The sequence below is a fragment of the Humulus lupulus genome, chromosome 6, assembly GCF_963169125.1.
Source record: "Humulus lupulus chromosome 6, drHumLupu1.1, whole genome shotgun sequence".
Classification (NCBI taxonomy): Eukaryota; Viridiplantae; Streptophyta; class Magnoliopsida; order Rosales; family Cannabaceae; genus Humulus; species Humulus lupulus.
Window position 1 is genome coordinate 14,455,515 of NC_084798.1, and position 22,792 is coordinate 14,478,306.

A 22,792-nucleotide genomic window follows, 5' to 3' on the forward strand; every position below is an offset into this window, starting at 1 on the left:
TTTTAAATACAAAAATAAATATATTATTTTTGTTTTTGTTTATTTATTTTTAAAAAATAAAAATATGTTTGGTAACTAATTTTATTTTTTTTAAAAAATAAAAAATAAAAAATGTGTTTGATAATTTTTATTTTTATTTTTTGTTTAACAATACAAAATGATGTGTTGATTTGAAGAAGAGAATAAAAAAAACAAAAAAGTCAAGAACTGTTTAAAAAAAATTTGAAAGTGAAAAAATTCTATTTTTAAAATTGAATGAATTTTAATTAAATTTTTAAAAAATAATAAATAAAAATAGAATTACCAAAACACTATTTTATGTTTAATTGTCAAAATTTTAATTAATTAAATAAAACACTATTTTTTTAATGTTACCAAACAGCACTAATAAATATTTTAAAAACTATATATTATATTTTATAATTAAAAACTGTCGGATAGAGTGATTATATATAAACAAATTGGAGCAAAACTTATTATCTAAACTTATTATCTAAAAATTTGTGTTTATTTGATATTAAATATTATTTAAAGTTAGAAGTATACATTTAAGTATAAGTACTTTATTGTTTATTTAAGTTATTCAAATAAATTAATTTCAGCTTTTTTATTTCTTCTAGGCACTTATGTATAGTATTGTCTAATGTACAGAGAGATGCTTCTGTTTTCTTCATCATTGCAAAAATAAGTTGTTCGAGAGATCAAAAGCTTATAAGTAATATTCTGATGAGTGCAAATCCATTTCTAGATTCAGGAACAAAGCATATAGAGCTTGGATTTGCACTTTTTTACCCTAATAAAAACTTTATATTAAATACTTTATATTATATTAAATAATTATTATATAGTTCAATTAAATAAATATTCAAAATATATAGAATTGTAAACCTAATATTTTGAGTTAAATATATTTTAATTATTTTCTCTAGATATTTTAAATCTAAAAACAAATTATACATATATACATAATCAATAATATAAACAATAAAATAAAAATTTTAATTTAAATAAAATAAAATTTTTAAATAATCAATTCATTATTGTAATAGTGTTAGTTTTAACTTTTAATTTTAACAACAACAAAAAATAACAATATCTCGTAAACCAAGAAAATTTGGTTTAATTTAATACACCCTTTTTAATTATAGTAGTTATTAAAATAAAAAAACCGAAGAAACTTTTGCAGGGCTCAACATTTTATAATAACTATTTTAATCAGTTGAAGCCAACTTGGCTTGCCACCTTCCACTTGACATTCATTGCCATTTCCAAGCCCTCCTTCACCTGTTCCTCTGTTGTAGAAGACTTACTCTTCACCAGTTCAGCATCGTACTCAGCCATCTTCTTCTGCAGCTCAGCTATCTTCTTCTGCAGCTCAGCCTTCTTCTTTTCTATTTTCATTCGGAATTCCTTGTCAACTACTTTACTCAACTGTTGATAGTAGAAATCTCTTGTGATCTTCCTTAGAGATGACTTCAGAAAACCCACCTTAAACTCAAGCCAATCTTCTACAAATGTTATGTAGTGATACCATTGTTGAAGAAGATGTTTAGTGATGTCTATCACCAAAGTGGTATGCATCTCTTTCATCACTTTACATACAAAGAAAAACCCAATGCTCTTCCATTCTTGGGAATAACCTCCTCTACTTGGCCTAATATCTCCTACAATCAAAGATTTAGACTCATAACGTTCTCCACTTGTACTAATATCTCCATATTTGTGAAGCAAAGCTTTCATAGCAGATGCCAAATATACAGGTATGAAATAACCTTCAATGTAGACAACTTTCGATGCTAGATCAATGGATTTTATTTTCAACTTCCTTTTCTTATAGGTGGAATCAAACTCTTGGAAGATAAATGACATGAAATCAGTTTCTGTGAAATTAGAAAATTTTAGAACTTTATCAATGTTATCATCTTCAGGCTCAACTTCAGTAGTCGTAGTACTCATTTCTTCTCCCTCAAAACGAGCCGTCAACCAGCGTAGCTCATAATAAGTTAATCTTTGTATCAAATCCGATAAGGTCCAAGGAAACGCAGCATGATTAATTATTTTAGGAAATTCCCAAAGATCTTCTCCCAACACTTTCAGTTTCACATCTCTAAGGTCTTCTTTTAATACATTTATAACCTATATTATATATACAACTCATCAATATAAAACTTCATATTATACTAATGCTAGTCTTTAAGAAAAAAATATTTTTAAACGGATCCAGAAGGAAACATAAAATTAAACACTTATACGAATTTTGACTTTATCTTTTGATATAAAAAAAGGATGGACTAATTTGGACAAATTAAAATAGTAATTATTCGTAAGTTTCAGTCATTTAATTTTTATTTATTTATTCAATTGTTCTTTTAATATACTAGAGTTGATGGATTAATGATTTTTTTCGTTGTTGTAAATTGTGCTCATTTCTCTTTTTAAAAACAAAATACATTTTAGGATATAGCTCGAACAGAGGGAAAAGAATATACATTACTTTAGTGATGATGCAAACATTATATTAGAAGGATTTCAACAATGATTGTAAAAATTAATTAAAAATATATAAAAGTCAAAAGCAAATTTCAATCAATTAAAAAAATATTAGTTTTTATTAATTGATATTCATGTCAGTAATATGAAGAGTAAAAAATAAGTTCTCTAATCAGTGTAACATGAATGATCATTTAGTTATAAAAATACTAACGACCTTTTCTTTTCTAGATTTTTTTTTTGGTTCTCTGTCCATCAATTATTACTTTATTATAAATGTTAACTACAACAAGTAAATAGTTTCAAATAAAAGATTAATTTAAAATTGTTATTTTTGGGCCGAAAATTTCCAACAGGCTATAGCATTTTTTTTTAAAAAAAAAATTGTAAAATACTTATTTTTAGTAAGACTCAATCAATTTAAGCTTTATAAGGTCAACAAAAGAATTTCATGGAGCTACACAGTATTTTAAATTTAAAAATGACGTGACAACATCAAAATTTATGTGTGTCAATGCCAATCAATTTGACAATAACATAATTTTTTTTAAATAATAAATAAAAATAAAATCAATAGTAAAACAAGAGAAATAAGTATATTTAAAATGATGATAGTTTGTTTGGCTTTTCACCAAATCTAATAAAATGATTACGAAAATATATTTATTTTATATTTAAATTTTTATGCTTATTTTTAAGTAATTTTAGTGTAATATAAAAGTTAACTTTGATTTATCCAGTTTTTTTCCTTATTTTCTTTGGTGGTAATTAAATATTTTGAACTTTAAAGAAAAATTGTATATATTAAAGCAAATTAAATTTATACTATTATTTTAAAAGAAAAACTATAAAGATTATATACTAAATATTGAAATTTACTTGTTAAGTTATGTAATGCTTTAGTTTTGTTAGGTGGGTTTAATGTTTCATTCTCTTTGTAATAAGCTTATTGAGATATGCTATATCTAAATCTAATGTTAAGTTTCCATAATATTGATGTAAAGTTTCTCATTTTAATTTAGAATATATCATAATATCAATTATTTATTGGAGCTAATAAATTTAACTAGCAAAGCTTCTTAAAGAATTAATAAGATATATTATACTAAATATATAAAAATGAATATCAATTAGTACATACCTCAGAGATAACACAGTGTACGTGAGCGATATATTTGCACTTCCGACAGCAGTAAACACGTATTCGTGGATTTCTTTCTTCTTCACAAACATCGCAGCAATATTCACCAGAGTTATCCTCAATGAATGAATCAACAAGATCTAAGGAGTGCATATGACTGTCATGTTTTATGATAGAAGGCAATGGACCACATAATAAATGAAGTTTGAAATCACAATCCAAACATTGAAATTTAAAGGAATCTGTTTTATGGAATTCCTCAGTATTGCACATGATTGATTGCTTCAAACAGGTGTCGTAGACGTTGCATTGTTCAACTACATTGTTTATTTTCTTCATAAAGCAAAGAAGATGTGGATGATCTTCATACTTAATGGTTCGTGTTCGTCTCACTCCACATTCTAAACACAACCGAAAATCACATTGAGGACATTCGAAATATAAGGCAGGTTGATCTTTATTTCCACAAGTGCTACATTTACAATTGTATCTTTTCATATGAAGGAAGAGACGGTCGTGGTTAGGATGGTGAGAGGTTTGGATTTCTTGAGGTAATTGGTCAATGCATTGTTTATGAAGAAAATACTTACATCTATTGCAGCCATAATAAACTCCACCATCTGATTCTGATGGTGAGCTCTTGGATTGACATGCAAAACATCTAACATCAATATCTTCATCTTCATGAATTGCATTTGTTGTGTCTACAAGTAGTAGCAAGTGGGGATGGCTTGAATGTTGAATGCAATGTTGGCCTTCAGGGCATGCTGTTATGGAGTTTGACATTTTAAAACATTCAACATCCAAGTCAAAATCACAGCCATCACAACTGAACACGAGCCTCTTTTCTGAGGCTTGACCACAACAATTGCAACTGGCATATCGTGTTGTAAGAGAAAGAGGGTGGCGAGGATGTAAAGGGTATTTGTTGATCTGCTTTGGTAGTTCTTCACATGACTTGTGGACATAATATTCGCACGAATCACAAACATAATAAGGAGGTTCCATAAGATACTCATCACATAACTTACACACAAATTCATCATTATTGATCTCACTATCCTTCAAGAGCAAAATATGTTTTCTGCTACAAAGGTGTTGATCCTCCATTTTTTATCTGTTTAGATTCAATAAAGCCAGAAAAATAATAATAAATGAAACACACATTAATAGCTCAACAATATATAAGTATAAATATAAATATATAAACAAATATAAATTAGAGGCAATACATGTACTCATTATATTACAAATTAGGAAACTTAAATATCAAATCTAAATAAGAAATTAAATGGACTTACAGATGTATCAAAAATTCAATGCTGAACTTGGAAACTGGAAATGAGAAACTAAAAAAATAAAAATAAAAGAGCACTGTTCTGGTTTGTATAGAAAAGAGAGAAAGTACACAAGTGTTTATACCTTGAATATATTATTTCTTTGATTGAGAAAGATGAAGTCCATTTGTATTATGTTTTTATAGAAAAGAAAAAGAGAATAAAGTAAATTCTTTCCTTGTCCCAATAACTTATCTTTTATGATAATTCCTTATCTATTTGCATAAATAATATAACTTTATGACTCGTATATCTCTCTCCTTTAATAACAATTTCAAACATATTCAAAATCAATTTCAATCTTTAATTAGGATACTTTTTTTCTCTTTTTCTTTTCACATTTGGCACATATGTTGATGATTCTTTGGAAAAGGAAAAAGAAAAGTGAAATATATCATAAAAATAAATAAAATATAAATATATTCTTTGCTTGCAATATAGTTTTAAAGTGAATAATACATTAATCATATTATAATGAAGTTGTGCCTTTTGTCTCCCCAAAACTAAAATATACACCTATTTATGCTTTTCTTGCATATTATCGCACTTATAAAAATAAAATAAAATTAAGAACCAATCTTTTAATTTGTGAGGAATTCAAAAAGTAATCATGCTAGTAATATTAGTTATTTCACTAAAATTTTAATTTTTAATAATCGAATATTTCAAAGTTAAGTTAGAGTAGTACATGCTTATTTTTTCTTAGACATTTAACAGAAAATTCCTTCCTTGCATATTTAATTTTATATGTAATAAATAATTAAAGCATATTTATTTAGGAATCTCAATTAAACTTAATATTTTTTTCCAAAAAAATAGAAAAAATTAATCATAATTTTTAATTTTATTGTTTGAACTCAATATAAGAATAAATATAAATAAATTTAATTTTTCTTGAGAATCATATATCTTATTAAAATTAAAATTATATATATTCACATAAATATATATATATATATATAAAGAGATTAGAAAAAGTAAATAAAAAAGAAAAAAGAAAGAAAGAATAAGTGGGAGTGTAAAAAATAATAAAATACTTTTACATTTGATGATCATGGTGTTTTCTAAATGTAGCTAAGCAGTAGTGCTTTATGTAAAATAAAAATATGTAAAATATGGAAGGTTTAGCTCATCTAATGTAGAAGCCTTTTATTAGTTTTTAGCTAAATATTTACAAATTAGGTATTTTACCTATGCTAGTATGAGTGCTCTTACTAATTAAAATAAATAAATTAAAACCAAAATTTAAAAAATGAATTAAAACAAAATAAAATATAATTTTACTTTTCATCATCATCAACTACATCATTGTGTTTTCACCAACACCAAAATCTGGGTACATGAAAAGCACCAAATCTGAATTTTGTGTCTCAATTATTTATTTATATAATTTATCACATCTAAAAATAAGATTTATATATATAGGAAAATTCTATACAATATGGGCATGCATTTTTGTCCCACCCGTAGAAGTGTTTGTGTATATACATATAAAATCGAAACCTATAAACAAGACAATATATTAGAACCGTAAATCAAATTAGAAAATATAATAAATTTAATTGGATCAACAATTTCTAATTTGGTGTAGATTTTCATTCCCATGCTATGAAAGAACAAGGGTTGAAACTCTAACTACCACACATTGCCATACTTGAACATTAGACTCTGCTTTCAGGAATAGTATGAGCCGAAAGACTATCAATCCTTCTCCCTTAGGATAGTATGTGAGGAGGTGTATGAGGATGATACTTTAGCTATGACCTCAGGGTGAGATTGAGTCTAAAAATCGCTTTGGAGAGGAGTCTAATCCTCAAGCACATGTTTGGAATGAAACAAAAAGATAGTATTCTCTTGGAAGTTATCTTGGGTGGTGCCCTTTGGCAATGTAATTATTGTTAGATTATTTATTAGCCAAGTTGAATATTGAGGAAGATGATGATGGGCAACCAAGGAAGAAGGTTCGTCTAGGAGTTCCAGCGACACAATGGATTTCGGTTTACAATGCTCGCCAGCCAATGAAACAGTGGTGCATTTTTTGAATGTTATGTTATTTTTTTTACCCCTGAAGTAGTATCATTTGTCATTAGTTCTATTGCAGGTTCCAACAATGGAAGCTCGCTTGTTGTGATGTCAAAAGGTAGTTTTTTTCTTTCTTCTGTAGTTATTTTAGCCTTTTACTCTCGTCATTGCCAGTTAATATTTTCATTGAGGTTCTGCTCTTTTAGAGAGCTGTAAGATTATTTTGTGAGACCAAATCTGTTGACCAGTTGTGTTGTTCATTGCATTATACATTTTTATTAATCTGTTAGAACTGTTCTTATTTGAGATTTGTTGGGGGAAGTGTCCTGCAATGTATGAAGTTCAGGTTGGCCTGTAAAAATTTAGCTGCAGCCACACAGATATGTTTATGTTAAATGATTTGTGTGGTCGTAAATCTAATTAGTTCTGAATTACTTCCTACCTGCAATGCAAGTTCAGAAATATAATATAAGTATTCTATTATGTTTATATATTTATATGAACAAATTCTGAACTTTGATGAAAAAGTAGTCACCCTTTTGTTGTATGTGTTAAAACGTAAATGTGCTTGGAAAACTTACATAGCTAGAATGGTCATGGACGTATTATAGTTGCTACAAATGGTCCAATATTTTGTTTTGTCACAAACAAAAAGGTCCAATATTTGTACGAGTTCAATTATATTTATGTTGGGGATTAGGACCTGCACAATAATGCTAATACGGTGCACAAAAAATAGCAACAAGGAAAAACAAGTACCAGACAATTAAGCAAATACAAAATAATCAAAAGTAAAACACAAAAGAAAGAACACCAAGAATACTTGGTTCAGATACAACCAATTTGTTTGATCCTACATCCAAGGCTAGACAGCAATACCTAAAACAGTAGTAGGTTTATTATTGGAGACCAAATTGGCTTGCTAGCTTCCACTTGGCTTTCAGTGCCTCTTCCAAGCACTCCTTCATGGATTCCTCTTTTGAGGAAGATTCACGGAATCTTTTGCAATTAGCTTTCTTCTTCTGTAGAACAGTTATCCTCTCATGTAGAATTGTTGGGATGTCTTCGTCAACTAGTTTCCTTAGCTGTTGATAGTAGAATTCTCCTGTGATCTTGTCTAGAGATGCCATTAGAAAATCCACCTTGAAGCCAGCCCATTCTACAATTGTTATGTAGTGATACCATTGTTGAAGAAGATGTTTAGTGATGTCTATCACCAAAGTGGTATGCATATCTTTCATCACTTTACATACAAAGAAAAACCCCATGCTCTTCAATTCGGGAACAATCTAACTCGCTACTAGTATCTCCATATTTGTGAAGCAAATTATTCATAGCAGATGCCAAATGTAAATGTATGGAATAACCTTCAATGTCGACAACTTTCAATGCCATATCACTGGATTTTATTTTCAACTTCTTTTCCCCAAAGGAAGAAAGAAACTCTTCCAAAATAAACGACACAAACTCATCTTTTGCAAAAGTAGAAAATTTTATAACCTCGTCAATATGATCATTATCTTCAAGTTTAAGTTGAGTAGTGTTTTCACTGATCACTTCCGCATCATCATCCCAGGAAAAATAACGTTTAAGCCAGTCTAGCTCATGTGCAAGTAATTTAGGTATTAAATCTCTTAATGTCAAAAGAGATAATGTGCCAATGTCTTTAGTAGAATTCCAAAGATCTTCTCTCAATGTCTTTAGCTTCACATCTCTAAAGTCTCCTTTCAATACATTTATAATTTACACAACGTTCAACCAAAATAAAAGTTATATATTAACATCCAGGATTAACAATAATTCAATAAATAACAATTATTATTAAAAATAAAAACAAATTTTAATCAACTAAAATAATCTATTCTTGGCGCATGCGTCAGTTATCTGTTAAAAAATGTGGGCTCATTTGTATTTAATAATTTGATCTGTTACAATGTGTAACTGGAATAATTATTTACTTATAAAATATTAACAAATTTTTTTCATCTTTTTGTCCATCCATTATTACTTAATTGCAAATAAAAACTAGAAGAACAAAATGATTTCAAACACTATTATTTCTTTTCTGTGTGTTTTTTATTGTGTCTCAACTCCAGCATTCACAACTTATAAGAATTCGGCTACCAAGTGAAGTTTAGTAATCATATTGGGTATAATTGGCGTCACCATTACTCATGTATATATATATTTTTTTTACATTTTTTGTAAAGATCATGACTATTTTTTCTTTGTTTGGGTTAAGTAATTAATAACAATCATATTTTCATATATGATTTTTTTTTTCAAATTTGGATGTTCCCATCACGATAACCAAGTACCAATTCATGTTTTCATATCAGATATTTTTTTTCTTTCAAATTTGAATGTTTACATCAGGGTAACTGGTTACCCATTCATGTTTTTTATATCTATTTTTTTTTCTTTTCAAATTTGTATATTCCTATCATGGTTACTGATTACCTATTCAAGTTTTCATAACTAATTTTTTTCTTCCAAATTTGGATGTTCCCACTAGGGTAACTAGTTATTCATTCACATTTTCATCAAATTTGTTCTCCCTTCATATTCGAATGTTCTCCCTTCATATTTGAATGTTCTCATAACTGGTTACACATTCACGTTTTCATATCTATTTTTTTAATTTGGATGTTTCTATTAGGGTTACTAGTTACCCTTTCAAGTTTTCATATATTTATATATATATATATATGTGTATTCTACATTTGGATGTTCTCACTAGGATAATTGGTTACCCATTTACTTTTTCATATAATTTTTTTTTCTAGATTTGAATGTTTCCATCAAGGTAACTGGTTACCCATTAACATTTTCATATTTTTATTGTTTTCTTTCCAAATTTGGATGTTCCAATAAGCGTTAAAGTAAAAAGAAAATACTGAAAAAATTGATTTGAATTTTTTTTACATATAATAGAAAAAAACTATAAAAAAAACAATTACAATAATAAAACAGAAAAATAATTATGTAATGTTAAAATATATGTGTGAAAAAAAGTAAATGGAAGGAGAAAATAATAAGTACAAAAAAGAAGAAAAAATGGAAGGAAAAAATGAAGAAAAAAAGGAGAGGAAAGAATACTAAAAAAATATGAAAAAAAAATAAAACAAAAGAAATGATGAACGAAAAAAAAGAACAAAAAACAAATAAATGAATAAAAATGAAAAGAAAAAGAAGAAAATAATGGAAAAATGGAAAGAAAAAAATGAAGGAAAAAATTGGTAGAAAAAATGAAAAAAAAAAAATGAAAAAATGGAAGAAGAAAAAAAGAAAGAACAAAAAAAGCTCATATGTGTGAAAAAATTAAAAAAAATGGAAGGAGGAAAGAATAAATACAAAATGAAGAAAAAAATAGAAGGAATAAATGAAAAAAAAAAAGGAAAGAAAACAAAAAAATATGAACAAAAAAATAAAACAATACAAATGAAAGGAAAAAAAATAGATAAATGAAGAAGAAGAAGAAGAAGAATGGAAAAATAGAAAGAAACACAAAGGATGAAAGAAAAAATTTGTAGAAAAAAAAAAAAAAAATGGAAGAACAAATAAGTAAGGAAAAAAAAAAAAAAAAAATGAAGGTAAGAATGAAAAATAGAAACAAAAAATAAAATTACTTTAAAAATCAAAGAAAATATAACTATGATAAAAAATGTGGCATAATTATATATATTTTTTCAAATTTATGTGAAAGAAAATCACATAAATATGAACTTCCAAATAAAAAAACCATAAAAAATGTAGAAAAATTAAATGTTCATATTTTTGTAAAACAACCTTAAAAAGTCCATAAATATGAAAAAATCCCAATACATAACAGACAAAATTAATGCACCTAAATCCCAACAATGTTGAATTAATATATATATAATTCTTTATAAAAAATAAAGTCAATATTCAAACAAGAGAAATAAGTATATTTAAAATAATAATCTAGCATGTTGGGTAATTTTCACCAAATCACATAAAATGATTAAGCAAATATAATTATTTTACATTTTAAAAAATTGCTTATTTTTTCAGTAATTTTAGTATAATATTTAAGTTAACTTTCATTTATTTATTTTTTTTCTTATTTTCTTTGGTGGTAATTAAATATTTCAAACTTTAAAAAAAAATTTACTATTATTTTAAAAGAAAAACTATAAAAATTATATACTAAATATTGAAATTTACTTGTTAAGTTATGTAATGCTTTAGTTTTGTTAAATTTCAGCATTCCAAACTACCATTTTCCCTTTGTAATAAGCTCACTGGGATATGCTATATCTAAATCTAATGTTAAGTTTTCATAATATTAATGTAAAGTTTCTCATTTTAATTCAGAATATATCGTAATATCAATTATCTATTGGAGCTAATAAATTTAATTAGCAAAGCTTTTTACAGAATTAATAAGATATATTATACTAAATATAAAAATGAATATCAATTAGGACATACCTCGGAGATAACACAGTGTACATGAGCGATATATTTGCACTTCCGACAACAGTAAACACGTATTTGTGGATTTCTTTCTTCTTCACAAACATCGTAACAATATTCACCAGAGTTGTAATGCCCCAAATTTCCTAATAAGGTTTAGGACCTTGATTAGGAGGCCGGGAGGGCCATAATTGATTTATTATGATATTTAATGATTATATGCATGTGTTATGTGAATTATACTATTATATGATGATAAATGCATGCATATGGGTTCATTTTTAATTATAAGGGCATTTTGGTAATTTGGCCCGTTGAGGGAGTGATTGTGTATTTTCGTGCATGTGGGTGAATTATAAATAATACCACATTATATGTGGATCGGTTTGAGCCATTCGGCATGAGACGATCATGGAATGCAAGTTTTCGGTCTAGTCATAACGGGATTAAGTTCGGGGCTCGGAGTGAGTCTCGGGGTAATTTGGTGATTAGAACGTCGCCGAGAATTAGAGGGTAACGAGATATAAATTATTGGTATTTGAGAATATTGAGAATAACGGAAATTGGAAGGTGTTAATTATAATTAACGAGATAGGCGGGAAAGGACAATTTTACCCTTGGAAGTCTTTAGAAGCCTTTATTTGACCTAGGGGCAAAATGGTCTTTTCACCCCTAAGATATATATCAGCCTTTGTGGTTAGAAAGCTGTAGAAAATGTTAGAGAAAACAGAGCATCCTCATCTTCATTTCTTCTCTCCTTCTCGTACACCATTTCTCCTCTTCCATCCTTTGGAATTTTTGAAGCCAACTTGAAGAACCAAGCTAAGAGATCAAAGGTGGGAGCTTAGGAACTTAGTTCAATCATTGAAGAGGACTCAAATCCAACTTGAGGTAAGGTTTCATCCAAGAACTTAAGCTTTACCCTGTTTTACAAGTTAGTTTTTAGTTGGGAATTTGAGGTATTAATTGTGAGAATTCATGGAAGTTCTTGTGTACGATTGCTTGGGTTTTGATGAGGGTGTGATGTAGATGAGGTTTGGGGGTTGAATTTGATGTTTTGATGATGTTTGAGATTGGTTTGGAGGTTTTTTTTAAAGGGAAATCGCAGGGGAGAGGACCAAAAAAGTTTCTGGTCTACTGATGGTGCCCCAGCGCCATTCCTGGTGCCCCAGCGCTAGGCAGGGCTGATTCTGGAGCTCTCTGACTTTGGGGCAGCGCCCCAGGGCTACTGCATTTTCCAGCAACCTATTTTTAGGGCTCGGGATGACTTTTAAGGCTCGGGGGTTGGTTCCTTTACCCTGTTTGGGTAGATTAAGAGTCCCGAGAGTGCGGGATGGATCCCGAGAGTGTGGTTTTAGATTATAAACCTTTCTATGACTTATTTTATTGATGGGATTCCATATTTGGTTATGACTAGGTGATCGCTAAAGGACCAAAGGATTGATCGTTCTCAAGGGTCGTTCTTTTACTAATTCTTGCTCGAACCTGAGGTAAGAAAACTGCACCCCATATGTGACATGCATGGTTATTCTTGATGCATGTTGGATGTTTAAATGTAAACATTGATAGCATATTGAATGCTTAGCAATCTTGCTCATTTGCATATGATTATTATTGAGGCATGCTGGATGATTAAGTGTGATGCATGAGAGCACGAGAAACATGTGATTAGGGCATGCCATGAGTATTGACTGTGAGATTGATCAGAGCTTGAGTCTCTGTGTTTGTGCATGATCATAATTATGCTAGCAACTGTTAAGTAAGCATGCTGAATGCCCTACTTTTCAATATTCGACATATGACATATGTTTGGTAGCAATGCTTACTTGTGCATGGTACTGAATCATTAGTCAGAATTGGCAAAGGTGTTAGTATCAACTGTGAAGCTGTGACTTATTAGTCAGGTTCGGCAGTGGTATTGGGCACTGGTCACACGGTGCTGACTCATAAGTCAGGATGGCCTTAGTGTGTTCAACGCAAGCTGTAACGACCCAAAATCGCTAATAAGGCTTAAGGGCCTTGATTAGTGTGCCTGGAGGGCATAATGGGAATTATGTGTGACTTTAATGAGTAAAATGCATGATTAATGATTTAAAGCATGTTATATGACTATTTGAATATTCGAGATGCATGGCTATGTGTATTAGTATGCATGTAGGCCCTGATTAGGTTAGAATGTGGCATAATTGTAATTTTGGCCCGTTGCGGGCATAACTGTATATATATATGTGATAATTGTTGAGACCACATCATTATGTGGATATATCTGTGATCTGTTACTCGAGACGATCCTAGTGAGAAGAATAGTAAAAAAGTCATGGCGGGGATTTATACCCGGCTCGGGGTGAGCCTGGGGGTATAAATGGAAATTTAGTGAGTATATTGGAGTCTATTTTGACATCAAGGAATATAATTGGTGATTAATTAAGTATTGGGAAGTAAGCAGGAAATATTAGAGACACTCGAGGAAATTAGCGGGAATTGGGTAAAATGATCAAAATGCCCTTAAGTGGATTAAAGGTTTAAAATTAGAAGGGAGGGCATAATGGTCATTTGGCTTTTTAGAGATAGGTATTACTGAGGCTTTATGCTCAGTGGAGTTTGTAGAATGTAATAGAAGTCTGAAAAGAAAAGAAGGAAAAGAAAGGGAAGAAAACAGAGCTGTTTTTCTAGGAGTCGGTTGGTGATCTCCTTCACCATTTCTGGGTGTTTTCTTGGAGCAAAACTCATAGGGGAGCTAGGTTAGGCTGAGAAACAGGAATCCTGAGCTAGGCTTGAAGAGTTGGAAGAGCTTAGCAAGAACACACCATCACTTGAGGTAAAACTTTGTAGTTCCTTCAGTTCTGGTTTTGGTTTTTAGCTAAGGTTCCTAAGCTGAGTTGATGGGGAATTCTAGGGAAGTTGGAGCCAAGGGTTGAGGAAGAGCAAGCTAAGGAGGTCTAGAGGCAACTTGAGGTCGAATTTCCATCAAAGGTATAAATTCTGAGCTTTTAAACTTTGAAGTTATGACTGTTTTGTTGAGTTTCTGAAGTTTATGAGCAACTATGGTGAATTTTGAGATTAGGGATGCATGTGATTGGGTTTTGAGTATTTGGGATGCTTGGGATGAGTGGAGTGTGTTAATAAGCTTGTTTTTGAGTTTGGTGAAGGTTTGGAGAAGTTTTGGTCAAGTTTGGCTCGAGAAAATCGCAGGAAGGGAAAATGGGATATTGGCTGTCTGTGACTAGCGCTATAGCGCTAGCCTTTGGGTGCTGTAGCGCTAGTCCATTCTTTCTGGGGGATTTTGATTCTACTTGTAGCGTTGTAGCGCCCTCCTTAGAGCGCTGTAGCGCTGCCCTATTTCCAGAAAGGGATTTTAGGGTTATTTACAAGGGTTTTTGACCAAGGGTTCGGGGTTCGATTCCACCACCCTGTTTGGTGGAATTAGGACTTCCCGGGGGCTCGGGGTTGGTCCCAAGGCTAGGTTTTGGATTTGAGGTTTGGTGATTACTTTGATCTATGGTTGTGATTAGGTGAGCGCTAAGGCTTGAGAGGGATCGTGCTCAAGGAGTCAAGTGATCAAAGCTAGCGAATCTAAAGGTAAGAAAACTGCACCCAGTGTGTTTGTGATGGGACTAAGTGCTCCCAATATCTGTATAATGTCAATGATGGTATTATGCCATGGGACATGTGATAGCGGCCTAAGGGTGCCGTACACAATATTTGCGCACAGAGCGCGACTTGGCCACTGGTAGCCGATGACAGCTTAAATATTCACTGAGCTCGGTTTAAGCGGGCCGGAGTCAGTGGGATAACGGAGGGTGCGGCCTGAGGGCGCTAACCCTAGTTATCATTTGTAAATTGATATATGATATGAGTTGATATGTTTATATGCTGAATACTTGGTTATTCTGAATGTTTATATGATTGAGAACATGTTTATGCAATGTGAGATATTGGATTATTTGTTGGTTGCTTATGCTCTGTTATTGTGTTTTCTTGCTAGGCCTTGGTTCATGGGTGCTACGTGGTGCAGGTAAAGGCAAAGGCAAGTTAGACCAGTCCTGAGATGGAGAGCTGCGGGGCTGAATGTACATAGCCGGCTGTTCGGTCGCCATGGCCGAGGAGTGGATCAGGACAGAGATTGCCTAATTGTCTGTTTTGCCTTATTATGGCTAATATTGTATTTAGTTCTTGAATCTTTTGTAAATGGTTTTAATCTTAACATTTTTGGGTTCCCGTGTAAATAGGAAATGTTTCTTATAAGAAATGTGACTTTTGAGACCAAAACATTTTAACCCTAGTGTGACGCCCCACGTCACTATGGCTGCTTTCTGGAATGACGACTGGCCCTACAAACCAAGACAAGTCTTTCCAGCGTGCTTTGTCCTCACTCGCACACTTCCTGGGAAAACTTCCCAGGAGGTCACCCATCCCTAGATTACTCCAGGCCAAGCACGCTTAACCATGGAGTTCTCAAGTGATGGGCTACCGAAAAGAAGATGCACCTTCCTGATATAGGTAGTACCCATCAATCCATTTAAGCCCTCTTCAACTGTGTAGTCCCATACCTACACAGTCTTAGAATCATCACACTTGACCTTCCTCAGGCGGTGTGGGATTGCACAGCTTACCCGGTCTTTCCCCTTACGGATCACGGGATTCTGACTGTCACAATCACCCCCCCTTACGGGCCCGACGTCCCCGTCGGCCACACTTCCAGCTGGGTCAAGGCTCTGATACCATTATGTGACGCCCCACGTCCCTATGGCTTCTTTCTAGAATGACGACTGGCCCTACAAACCAAGACAAGTCTTTCCAGCGTGCTTTGTCCTCACTCGCACACTTCCTGGGAAAACTTCCCAGGAGGTCACCCATCCCTAGATTACTCCAGGCCAAGTACGCTTAACCATGGAGTTCTCAAGTGATGGGCTACCGAAAAGAAGATGCACCTTCCTGATATAGGTAGTACCCATCTATCCATTTAAGTCCTCTTCAACTGTGTAGTCCCATACCTACACAGTCTTAGAATCATCACACTTGACCTTCCCCAGGCGGTGTGGGATTGCACAACTTACCCAGTCTTTCCCCTTACGGATCACGGGATTCTGACTGTCACACCTAGTTCCTTTGTAGTTTCAGTACACGTTCTTAATTAAACGACTTGATTAGCAAGTCTAGCACTTTTATAAACACACAGTGTAACGGTCTTGGCTAACCAGGGCGTTACACAAGCCAACAAAGATTAGATCTAATCGACAATCTGCATTAGATGACTCAAAGAGCATTAATGCCGGACCGACCACAAGTTCGATGAATATTATAAGCTCTTGTGTGACTTACCTATCAGTCACTCATCTGAAAGGCTAGTGGCTTACCTAGCAGCCACTCTTCTGTTTAAATTAGTGACTTACTTGTCAGTCACCCAATATGGTTTTCTAGAACCTCAAAGTGATATTCACCCATCTGTTTAAGAGCTATAAGCTTTGTGTGATTATAATGATAATCATTTGATAATGTTTGTATGCAGTACTGTGTTTTCTTGCTGGGCTTCGGCTCGCGGGTGCTTTGTGGTGCAGGTAACGGCAAAAGAACGCTGGACCATCCTTGAGTTGGAGAGCTTAGGTGACGATGTGTACATATGCAACTGCACGACCGCCACGGCCGAGGTTTGAAGGAAAAGAACCAGGGTGAACCCTGTTTTTCCGCTTAGATCGGCTGGTTGTAAATATTTTGTTGTAATAAACCTTTAATTTATATTTTTGGGATCCCAATGTATACAGTAAACGTTCTAGTGAAACGTTATATCTTAACCGAAATTTTTAATCCCTAAACCGCTAATCATACTTAGATACACATTTATGGTCAAATGACTCAATTAGCGAGTTTAGCACTGTTTGCAATGTGCACCGTAACGGTCCCAGGAGTTGGAGTGTTACAAGAGTTATTCCCAATGAATGAATCAACAAGATCTAATTTGTGCATATGGCTGTCATGTTTTATGATAGAAGGCAATGGACCACATAATAAATGAAGTTTGAAACCACAATCAAAACATTGAAATTTGGAGAAATCTGTTTTATGGAATTCCCCAGTAGTGCACATGATTGATTGCTTCAAACAGGTTTCGTAGACGTTGCATTGTTCAACTACAGTGTTTATTTTCTCCATAAAGCAAAGATGATGTGGATGATCTTCATACTTAATGGTTCGTGTTCGTCTCACTCCACATTCTAAACACAACCGAAAATGACATTGAGAACATTCGAAATATAAGGCAGGTTGGTTTGTATTTCCACAAGTGCTACATTTACAATAGTATCTTTTCATAAGAAGGAAGAGACATTTGTGGTTAGGATGGTGAAAGGTTTGGATTTCTTGTGGTAATTGGTCAATGCATTGTTTATGAAGAAAATAGTTACATCTATTGCAGCCATAATAAACTCCACCATCTGATTCTGATGGTGAGCTCTTGGATTGGCATGCAAAGCAATCAACATTAACACCTTTATAAATAGTATATGTTGTGTCAACAAGTAGTAGAAAATGGGGATGGCTAGAATGTCGAATGCAGTGTTGGCCTTCAGGACATGTTGTTATGGAGTTTGACATTTCAAAGCATTCAACATCCAAGTCAAAGTTACAGTCAACACAACTGAACATGAGACTTTTTTGGGAATTGACCACAACAATCACAATCGACCTTTCTTATTGTAAGAGAAAGAAGGTGGCGAGGATGTAAAGGGTATTTGTTGATCTGCTTTGATAGTTCTCCACATGACTTGTGGGCATAATATTTGCACGAATCACAAACATAATAAGGGACTGCCATAGAAGACTTACATATTTTGCAAATAATTTGGTCACCACATATCTCATTATCCTTTAGGAGCAAAATATGTTGTTGGGGACAGAAGTGTTGAATCTCCTCCATTTTTGATCTATTATTATGATTTAATAAAGCTGAAACAATAATGAAACACGCATGAATAGCTCAACAATATATCTATATAAATATAAATATAAATTAGAGGGCTACATGTACTCATTATATTACATGTTAGGAAAATTAAATATCAAATGCGAATAGAGAATCAAATGGGCATACCAATGAATCAAAATTCACCACAGAACCAAAGCCCTCCTCTGTTTTGATTTTTATAGAAAAGAGAATGTACACTATTGATTATGCTCTGTTTTCATATTTATGTTTTATAGGTAAGAAAAGGCGAATAAAGTATATATATATATATAGCTTTCCTTGTTTTGCTGCAATAACTTATTATTTTTTTATAATATATCTTTTATGATAATTCTTTTTAAATTTGAATAAATAATATTACTTAAACACAAGGATATCTCTTAAATAATATTATTATCAGTTTCAAACAAATTTGAAATCAATTTTAGTTTTTAAGTATTACTAAGATGCTTGTTTTTTTTTTTTTCTCTTCACATGTGGTACATATATTAATTAATTAATGTTTAATAGAATATCCTTTACTTGCGTATCACTAATTCTTTGGATATGAGGACAGAGAAAAGAGAAATCTAACACACAAAACAACAAAAGAAAATTCTATGCTTGCAATGGTTACAAAGTGAAGAATAAAAGGAAAAGGGAACACTTGTTAAATGATAAAATATTTGTATGTATTCGTCCTTATATTACATTGAAGAACCTAGATGAGTCAAAGAGTAACAAAGAAAGATCAAGGAGTAACAAACACTTGTTACTTTGTAATTTGATCATCATATCAAGTTCCTTGTCATGCATAGTAAAAAAAAGTAATTTGATTATCATATTGTTTGGAAGAAAGGAAAAGTATCAGAGAAAACGAAAAGAAGCTTTGAACTTTGAGTAATGAGCTGAGAGCATAATCATAATCATAATCTTAATCTTAATAGTTACAATAACTAACTTGTTAAAAAAAAGAAGAGAAGAATCAAATATAAAAAGAAACAAAATAACAAAAGAAAATTATTTGCTTGTAGTAGTTACAAAGTAAAAAGTGAAAAGTAAAAGGACAATGTAGTCAAACCATGAAATGTTTGGTTTTGTATTTTTTTTATATATTATTGAGGATTTATAGAAGGAAAGAGGATCAAACATTTACCTATTATTTAGGCCTATTTTGCGGAATTGTAATTTGATCATATCAAGTTGCTTATCATGGATACTAAAAAAGAAAGTGATTGTGGATACATAATTTTGTACACTTAAAATTAATTTATTTTAGTCATTACTAATGATAAAATAAAATTATACACAGCCGTACATGGAAGCCAGATTATAAGTCAAGTGCCTCTTATTGTTAAAACAAAATTTGTAGAAAAACAAAAAGATGTTAAATTCCTATTATGATAAAGTGAGCCATTGGCTCCCAATTACAATCATACTTTACAAAAAGATATTATCCCATTTAATTAACTCTCATTTGTTGAATACCATTAAACCCTTCCAACCTATAGATGACATTTACTATCATTCGTCTCTACTTCTAGTCAAAACCCAATCTTCATCTTTGCAACCAAGATAATATATTTATATTTATATATGTATATTTATAGATTAAAGATCTTGACAGAACTGAAAACCAGGTATTATAAATAATACAAGAATTATCATTATAGCATTATTACAAACATAAACATATGTTTCCACATGCCATAATATATAATTTTTATTACACTCCAAAAGCAATAATTAAGTTAAGAAAAATATTAACACTATTATTATTATATTTAATATAATGTTTGATTGATTAATTAAGTGTTATAAAAAGTGATTATTTAATATAAGTGAGGGAATGTTATATAATTTTAAATAATATAATATTAGATTACATAAGAGGAAATTACATTTTATATGAGATTTTTAATAGAGTGCAAGAATTTCCGCTTTTATGGGTTTATTTTTCCACATTTTTGTATAGAAGTTTGTTTATGCTATAGTTTTACTCTTAATCATGTTTTATTGTTTTGGAAGGGTATGTTTGTAATTTAATTACTATTTTTTTAGCTTATTTGTTTTTTATATTATTTTTATATTAAATTTTTCTTTGGTTGTTTTGCAAATTTTTTTTTTTTTTTGTAATATGAATTGTGTTTAAAATTATTTTTATTTATCATAAACATTTTTTCCTTTTTTTTTTAGAATTTACGTTTTTTTTTTCAAATACTGGGTAAGGTAACCAGTTACTTGACAGTTATGTAAAAAAAAAATCCTAGAGCTAGGTTAAATAACATGTACTAGGAGGGGTAACCAGTTATCGTGAGAGAAATAACTTTCTGCCATAAGAGAGGTAACCAGTTACCATAAGAGGACTGACAGGTTACTCCTATTAAATATGAAAAAAAATATCAAATTTGAAGGAAAAAGAAGAAGAACACTTCATTAAAAAAGAAGAAGAAGTAACTATGATTTTAGTAACATAAGTAACCAGTTACCATAATGAATCCATAAATACACACACACATCAGAATGTGAAGGAAACCAATTACCCTCAGAAATATATATACAAAGAACGTGAAGGTAACCAGTTACCTCCAGAAATATACACACAAATAACGGGAAGGTAACCAGTTACCACAGATTTGAAGATAAAAAAAGTCATATCCACGTCATTTCCCTGCTCTCCAATCTTCTTCATATAATTAATTTTTCTACATTTGAGTGTTCTCATCATGGTAAGTGGTTACCTATTCACGTTTTCATACTTCTATTAGTTTTCTTTCCAAATTTTGGTGTTCCTATAAGGGTTACAGTAAAAAGAAAATGTTGAAAAAATTGAATTGATTTTTTTACATATAGTTGAATTTTTTTAAAAAAAAATTACAATAGTAAAAGATAATACATAAAAAAAATAGTAAAATAATTATGTAATGTTAAAATATGTGTGAAAAATAGGAAAAAAATTGAATGAGAAAATAATAAGAACAAAAAATGAAGAAAAACTAAAAAAATATGAAAAACAAAACAAAACAAAAGAAATGTTGAAGGAAAAAAAAACAGATGAATGAATAAAAATGAAAAAAAGAAGAATAAAAATAATGGAAAAATGGAAAGAAAAAAAATATGAACGAAAAAATTTGTAGAAAAAAATGGAAGAAGAAAAAAAAAGCACATGTGTGAAAAAAAGAAAAAATATGGAAGGAGGAAGGAAATAATAAATACAAAAATGAAGAAAAAATAGAAGGAAAAAAATAAAGAAATAAAAAAACGAAAACTGAAAAAATATGAACAAAAAAAAACAAAACAATACAAATGAAAGAAAAAAAAAATGAAAAGAAGAAGAAGAATGGAAAAAAAAAGTTAAAGGAAAAAATTGGTAGAAAAAAAATGAAAAAATGGAAGAAAAAATAATTAAAAAATGAAGGAAAAAATAAAAAATTGAAAAAAATAAAATAAAATTACCTTCAAAATCAAAGAAAACATAACTATGATAAAAAAAATGTAGCATTTCCATATGTTAGTTAGCTACTAATTGTGTTTCTCATAATTTAATTTTTTCTTTAATAGATTTTCCCATTCAAATTAAGAGAAGTATAATTCCCATATTTTTTGACATTGATGGTATAAAAGTCATACTTTTTAAAAATTCTCATTAAATAATGTGATAAAATGTGATTTTGTCACACAAATGTGATTCGTCACACATTGTAACATATTATTAAGAGCCACAAAATTGGACACATGTGTGTACCCAAATGTGGCATATTTTGGAGTTACAAAATTTACAAATTTGGAACTCCCAAATATTACTCAATAATGTGTAGATTGTATGTTACACAATTGAGTTTGGATTTCACAAATCCATTATGAAATATGGTTGTTGGAGACAAGTTTTTAACTCTCATTAGGTGTATGGAGGTGACAAAATCATGTGGGAGGAGATTATGACGTTTTTTGGAAAATTGAATTTTTGGATGCTGAAATTGCATGTGGCCGCGATCACTGATTATCCTTGGCCGCGTCCTGGGGGACAGAGGCGAGTGGCTGCGACTAGGGACACTGACAGCCAACTCCAACTTCTTTTGTCTATCTTGAACGGTTTTAATAACACCTCATGTAACTCCCAAAACTCATTTTTAATTCCATAAACATCTAACTAAACATTGGTAATAGCCATGAGGGTTGATGAAATTTGAAATTCAAAGGGTGTCTCAAAACTCTATAAATAGGAGTCTATTGCTCACTTGTAAGACAATACTATTTCTATCCACTAGAGCACTTGGCGAGAAATACACCAAAAAATGCTTGACTATTCCAGAGAGTTATTTCCAATATTGAGAGAATCCCTCAGTGCTTGAGATATGAGGAAATAAACTTTTGGACAAATGTTTTGAACCTTATTCAAGTTGGTACCCACTACTCTACACT

General features: G+C 30.9%; 1 protein-coding gene across 2 annotated transcripts; it reads right to left on the bottom strand.

Annotated features, from left to right (window-relative positions):
- Positions 1–1,033: 1,033 nt before the first annotated feature.
- On the bottom strand, positions 1,034–5,065 carry LOC133783824 (uncharacterized). Of its 2 annotated transcripts, XM_062223443.1 has the most exons (3): positions 4,933–5,065; positions 3,632–4,748; positions 1,034–2,136 (listed from the first exon to the last, which is right to left on the bottom strand). In XM_062223443.1, exons 2-3 carry the CDS (start codon positions 4,739–4,741, stop codon positions 1,216–1,218), a joined length of 2,031 nt encoding a protein of 676 aa, XP_062079427.1. In that variant the 5' UTR covers positions 4,742–4,748; positions 4,933–5,065; the 3' UTR covers positions 1,034–1,215. The 2 variants fall into 2 exon arrangements, with proteins under 2 accessions (XP_062079427.1, XP_062079426.1); XM_062223442.1 differs by lacking the exon at positions 4,933–5,065 and having other exon boundaries at positions 3,632–4,915.
- Between the last annotated feature and the right edge of the window lie 17,727 nt (positions 5,066–22,792).

What these genes read in the sequence shown, in the direction of transcription:
- LOC133783824 (XM_062223443.1), bottom strand. Translation starts at nt 4,741, where the DNA reads ATGGAGGATCAACACCTTTGTAGCAGAAAACATATTTTGCTCTTGAAG. An exon ending in TACACTGTGTTATCTCTGAG is followed by an intron (nt 2,137 to 3,631) that starts GTATGTACTAAT and finishes TATATAATATAG; the next exon opens with GTTATAAATGTATTAAAAGA.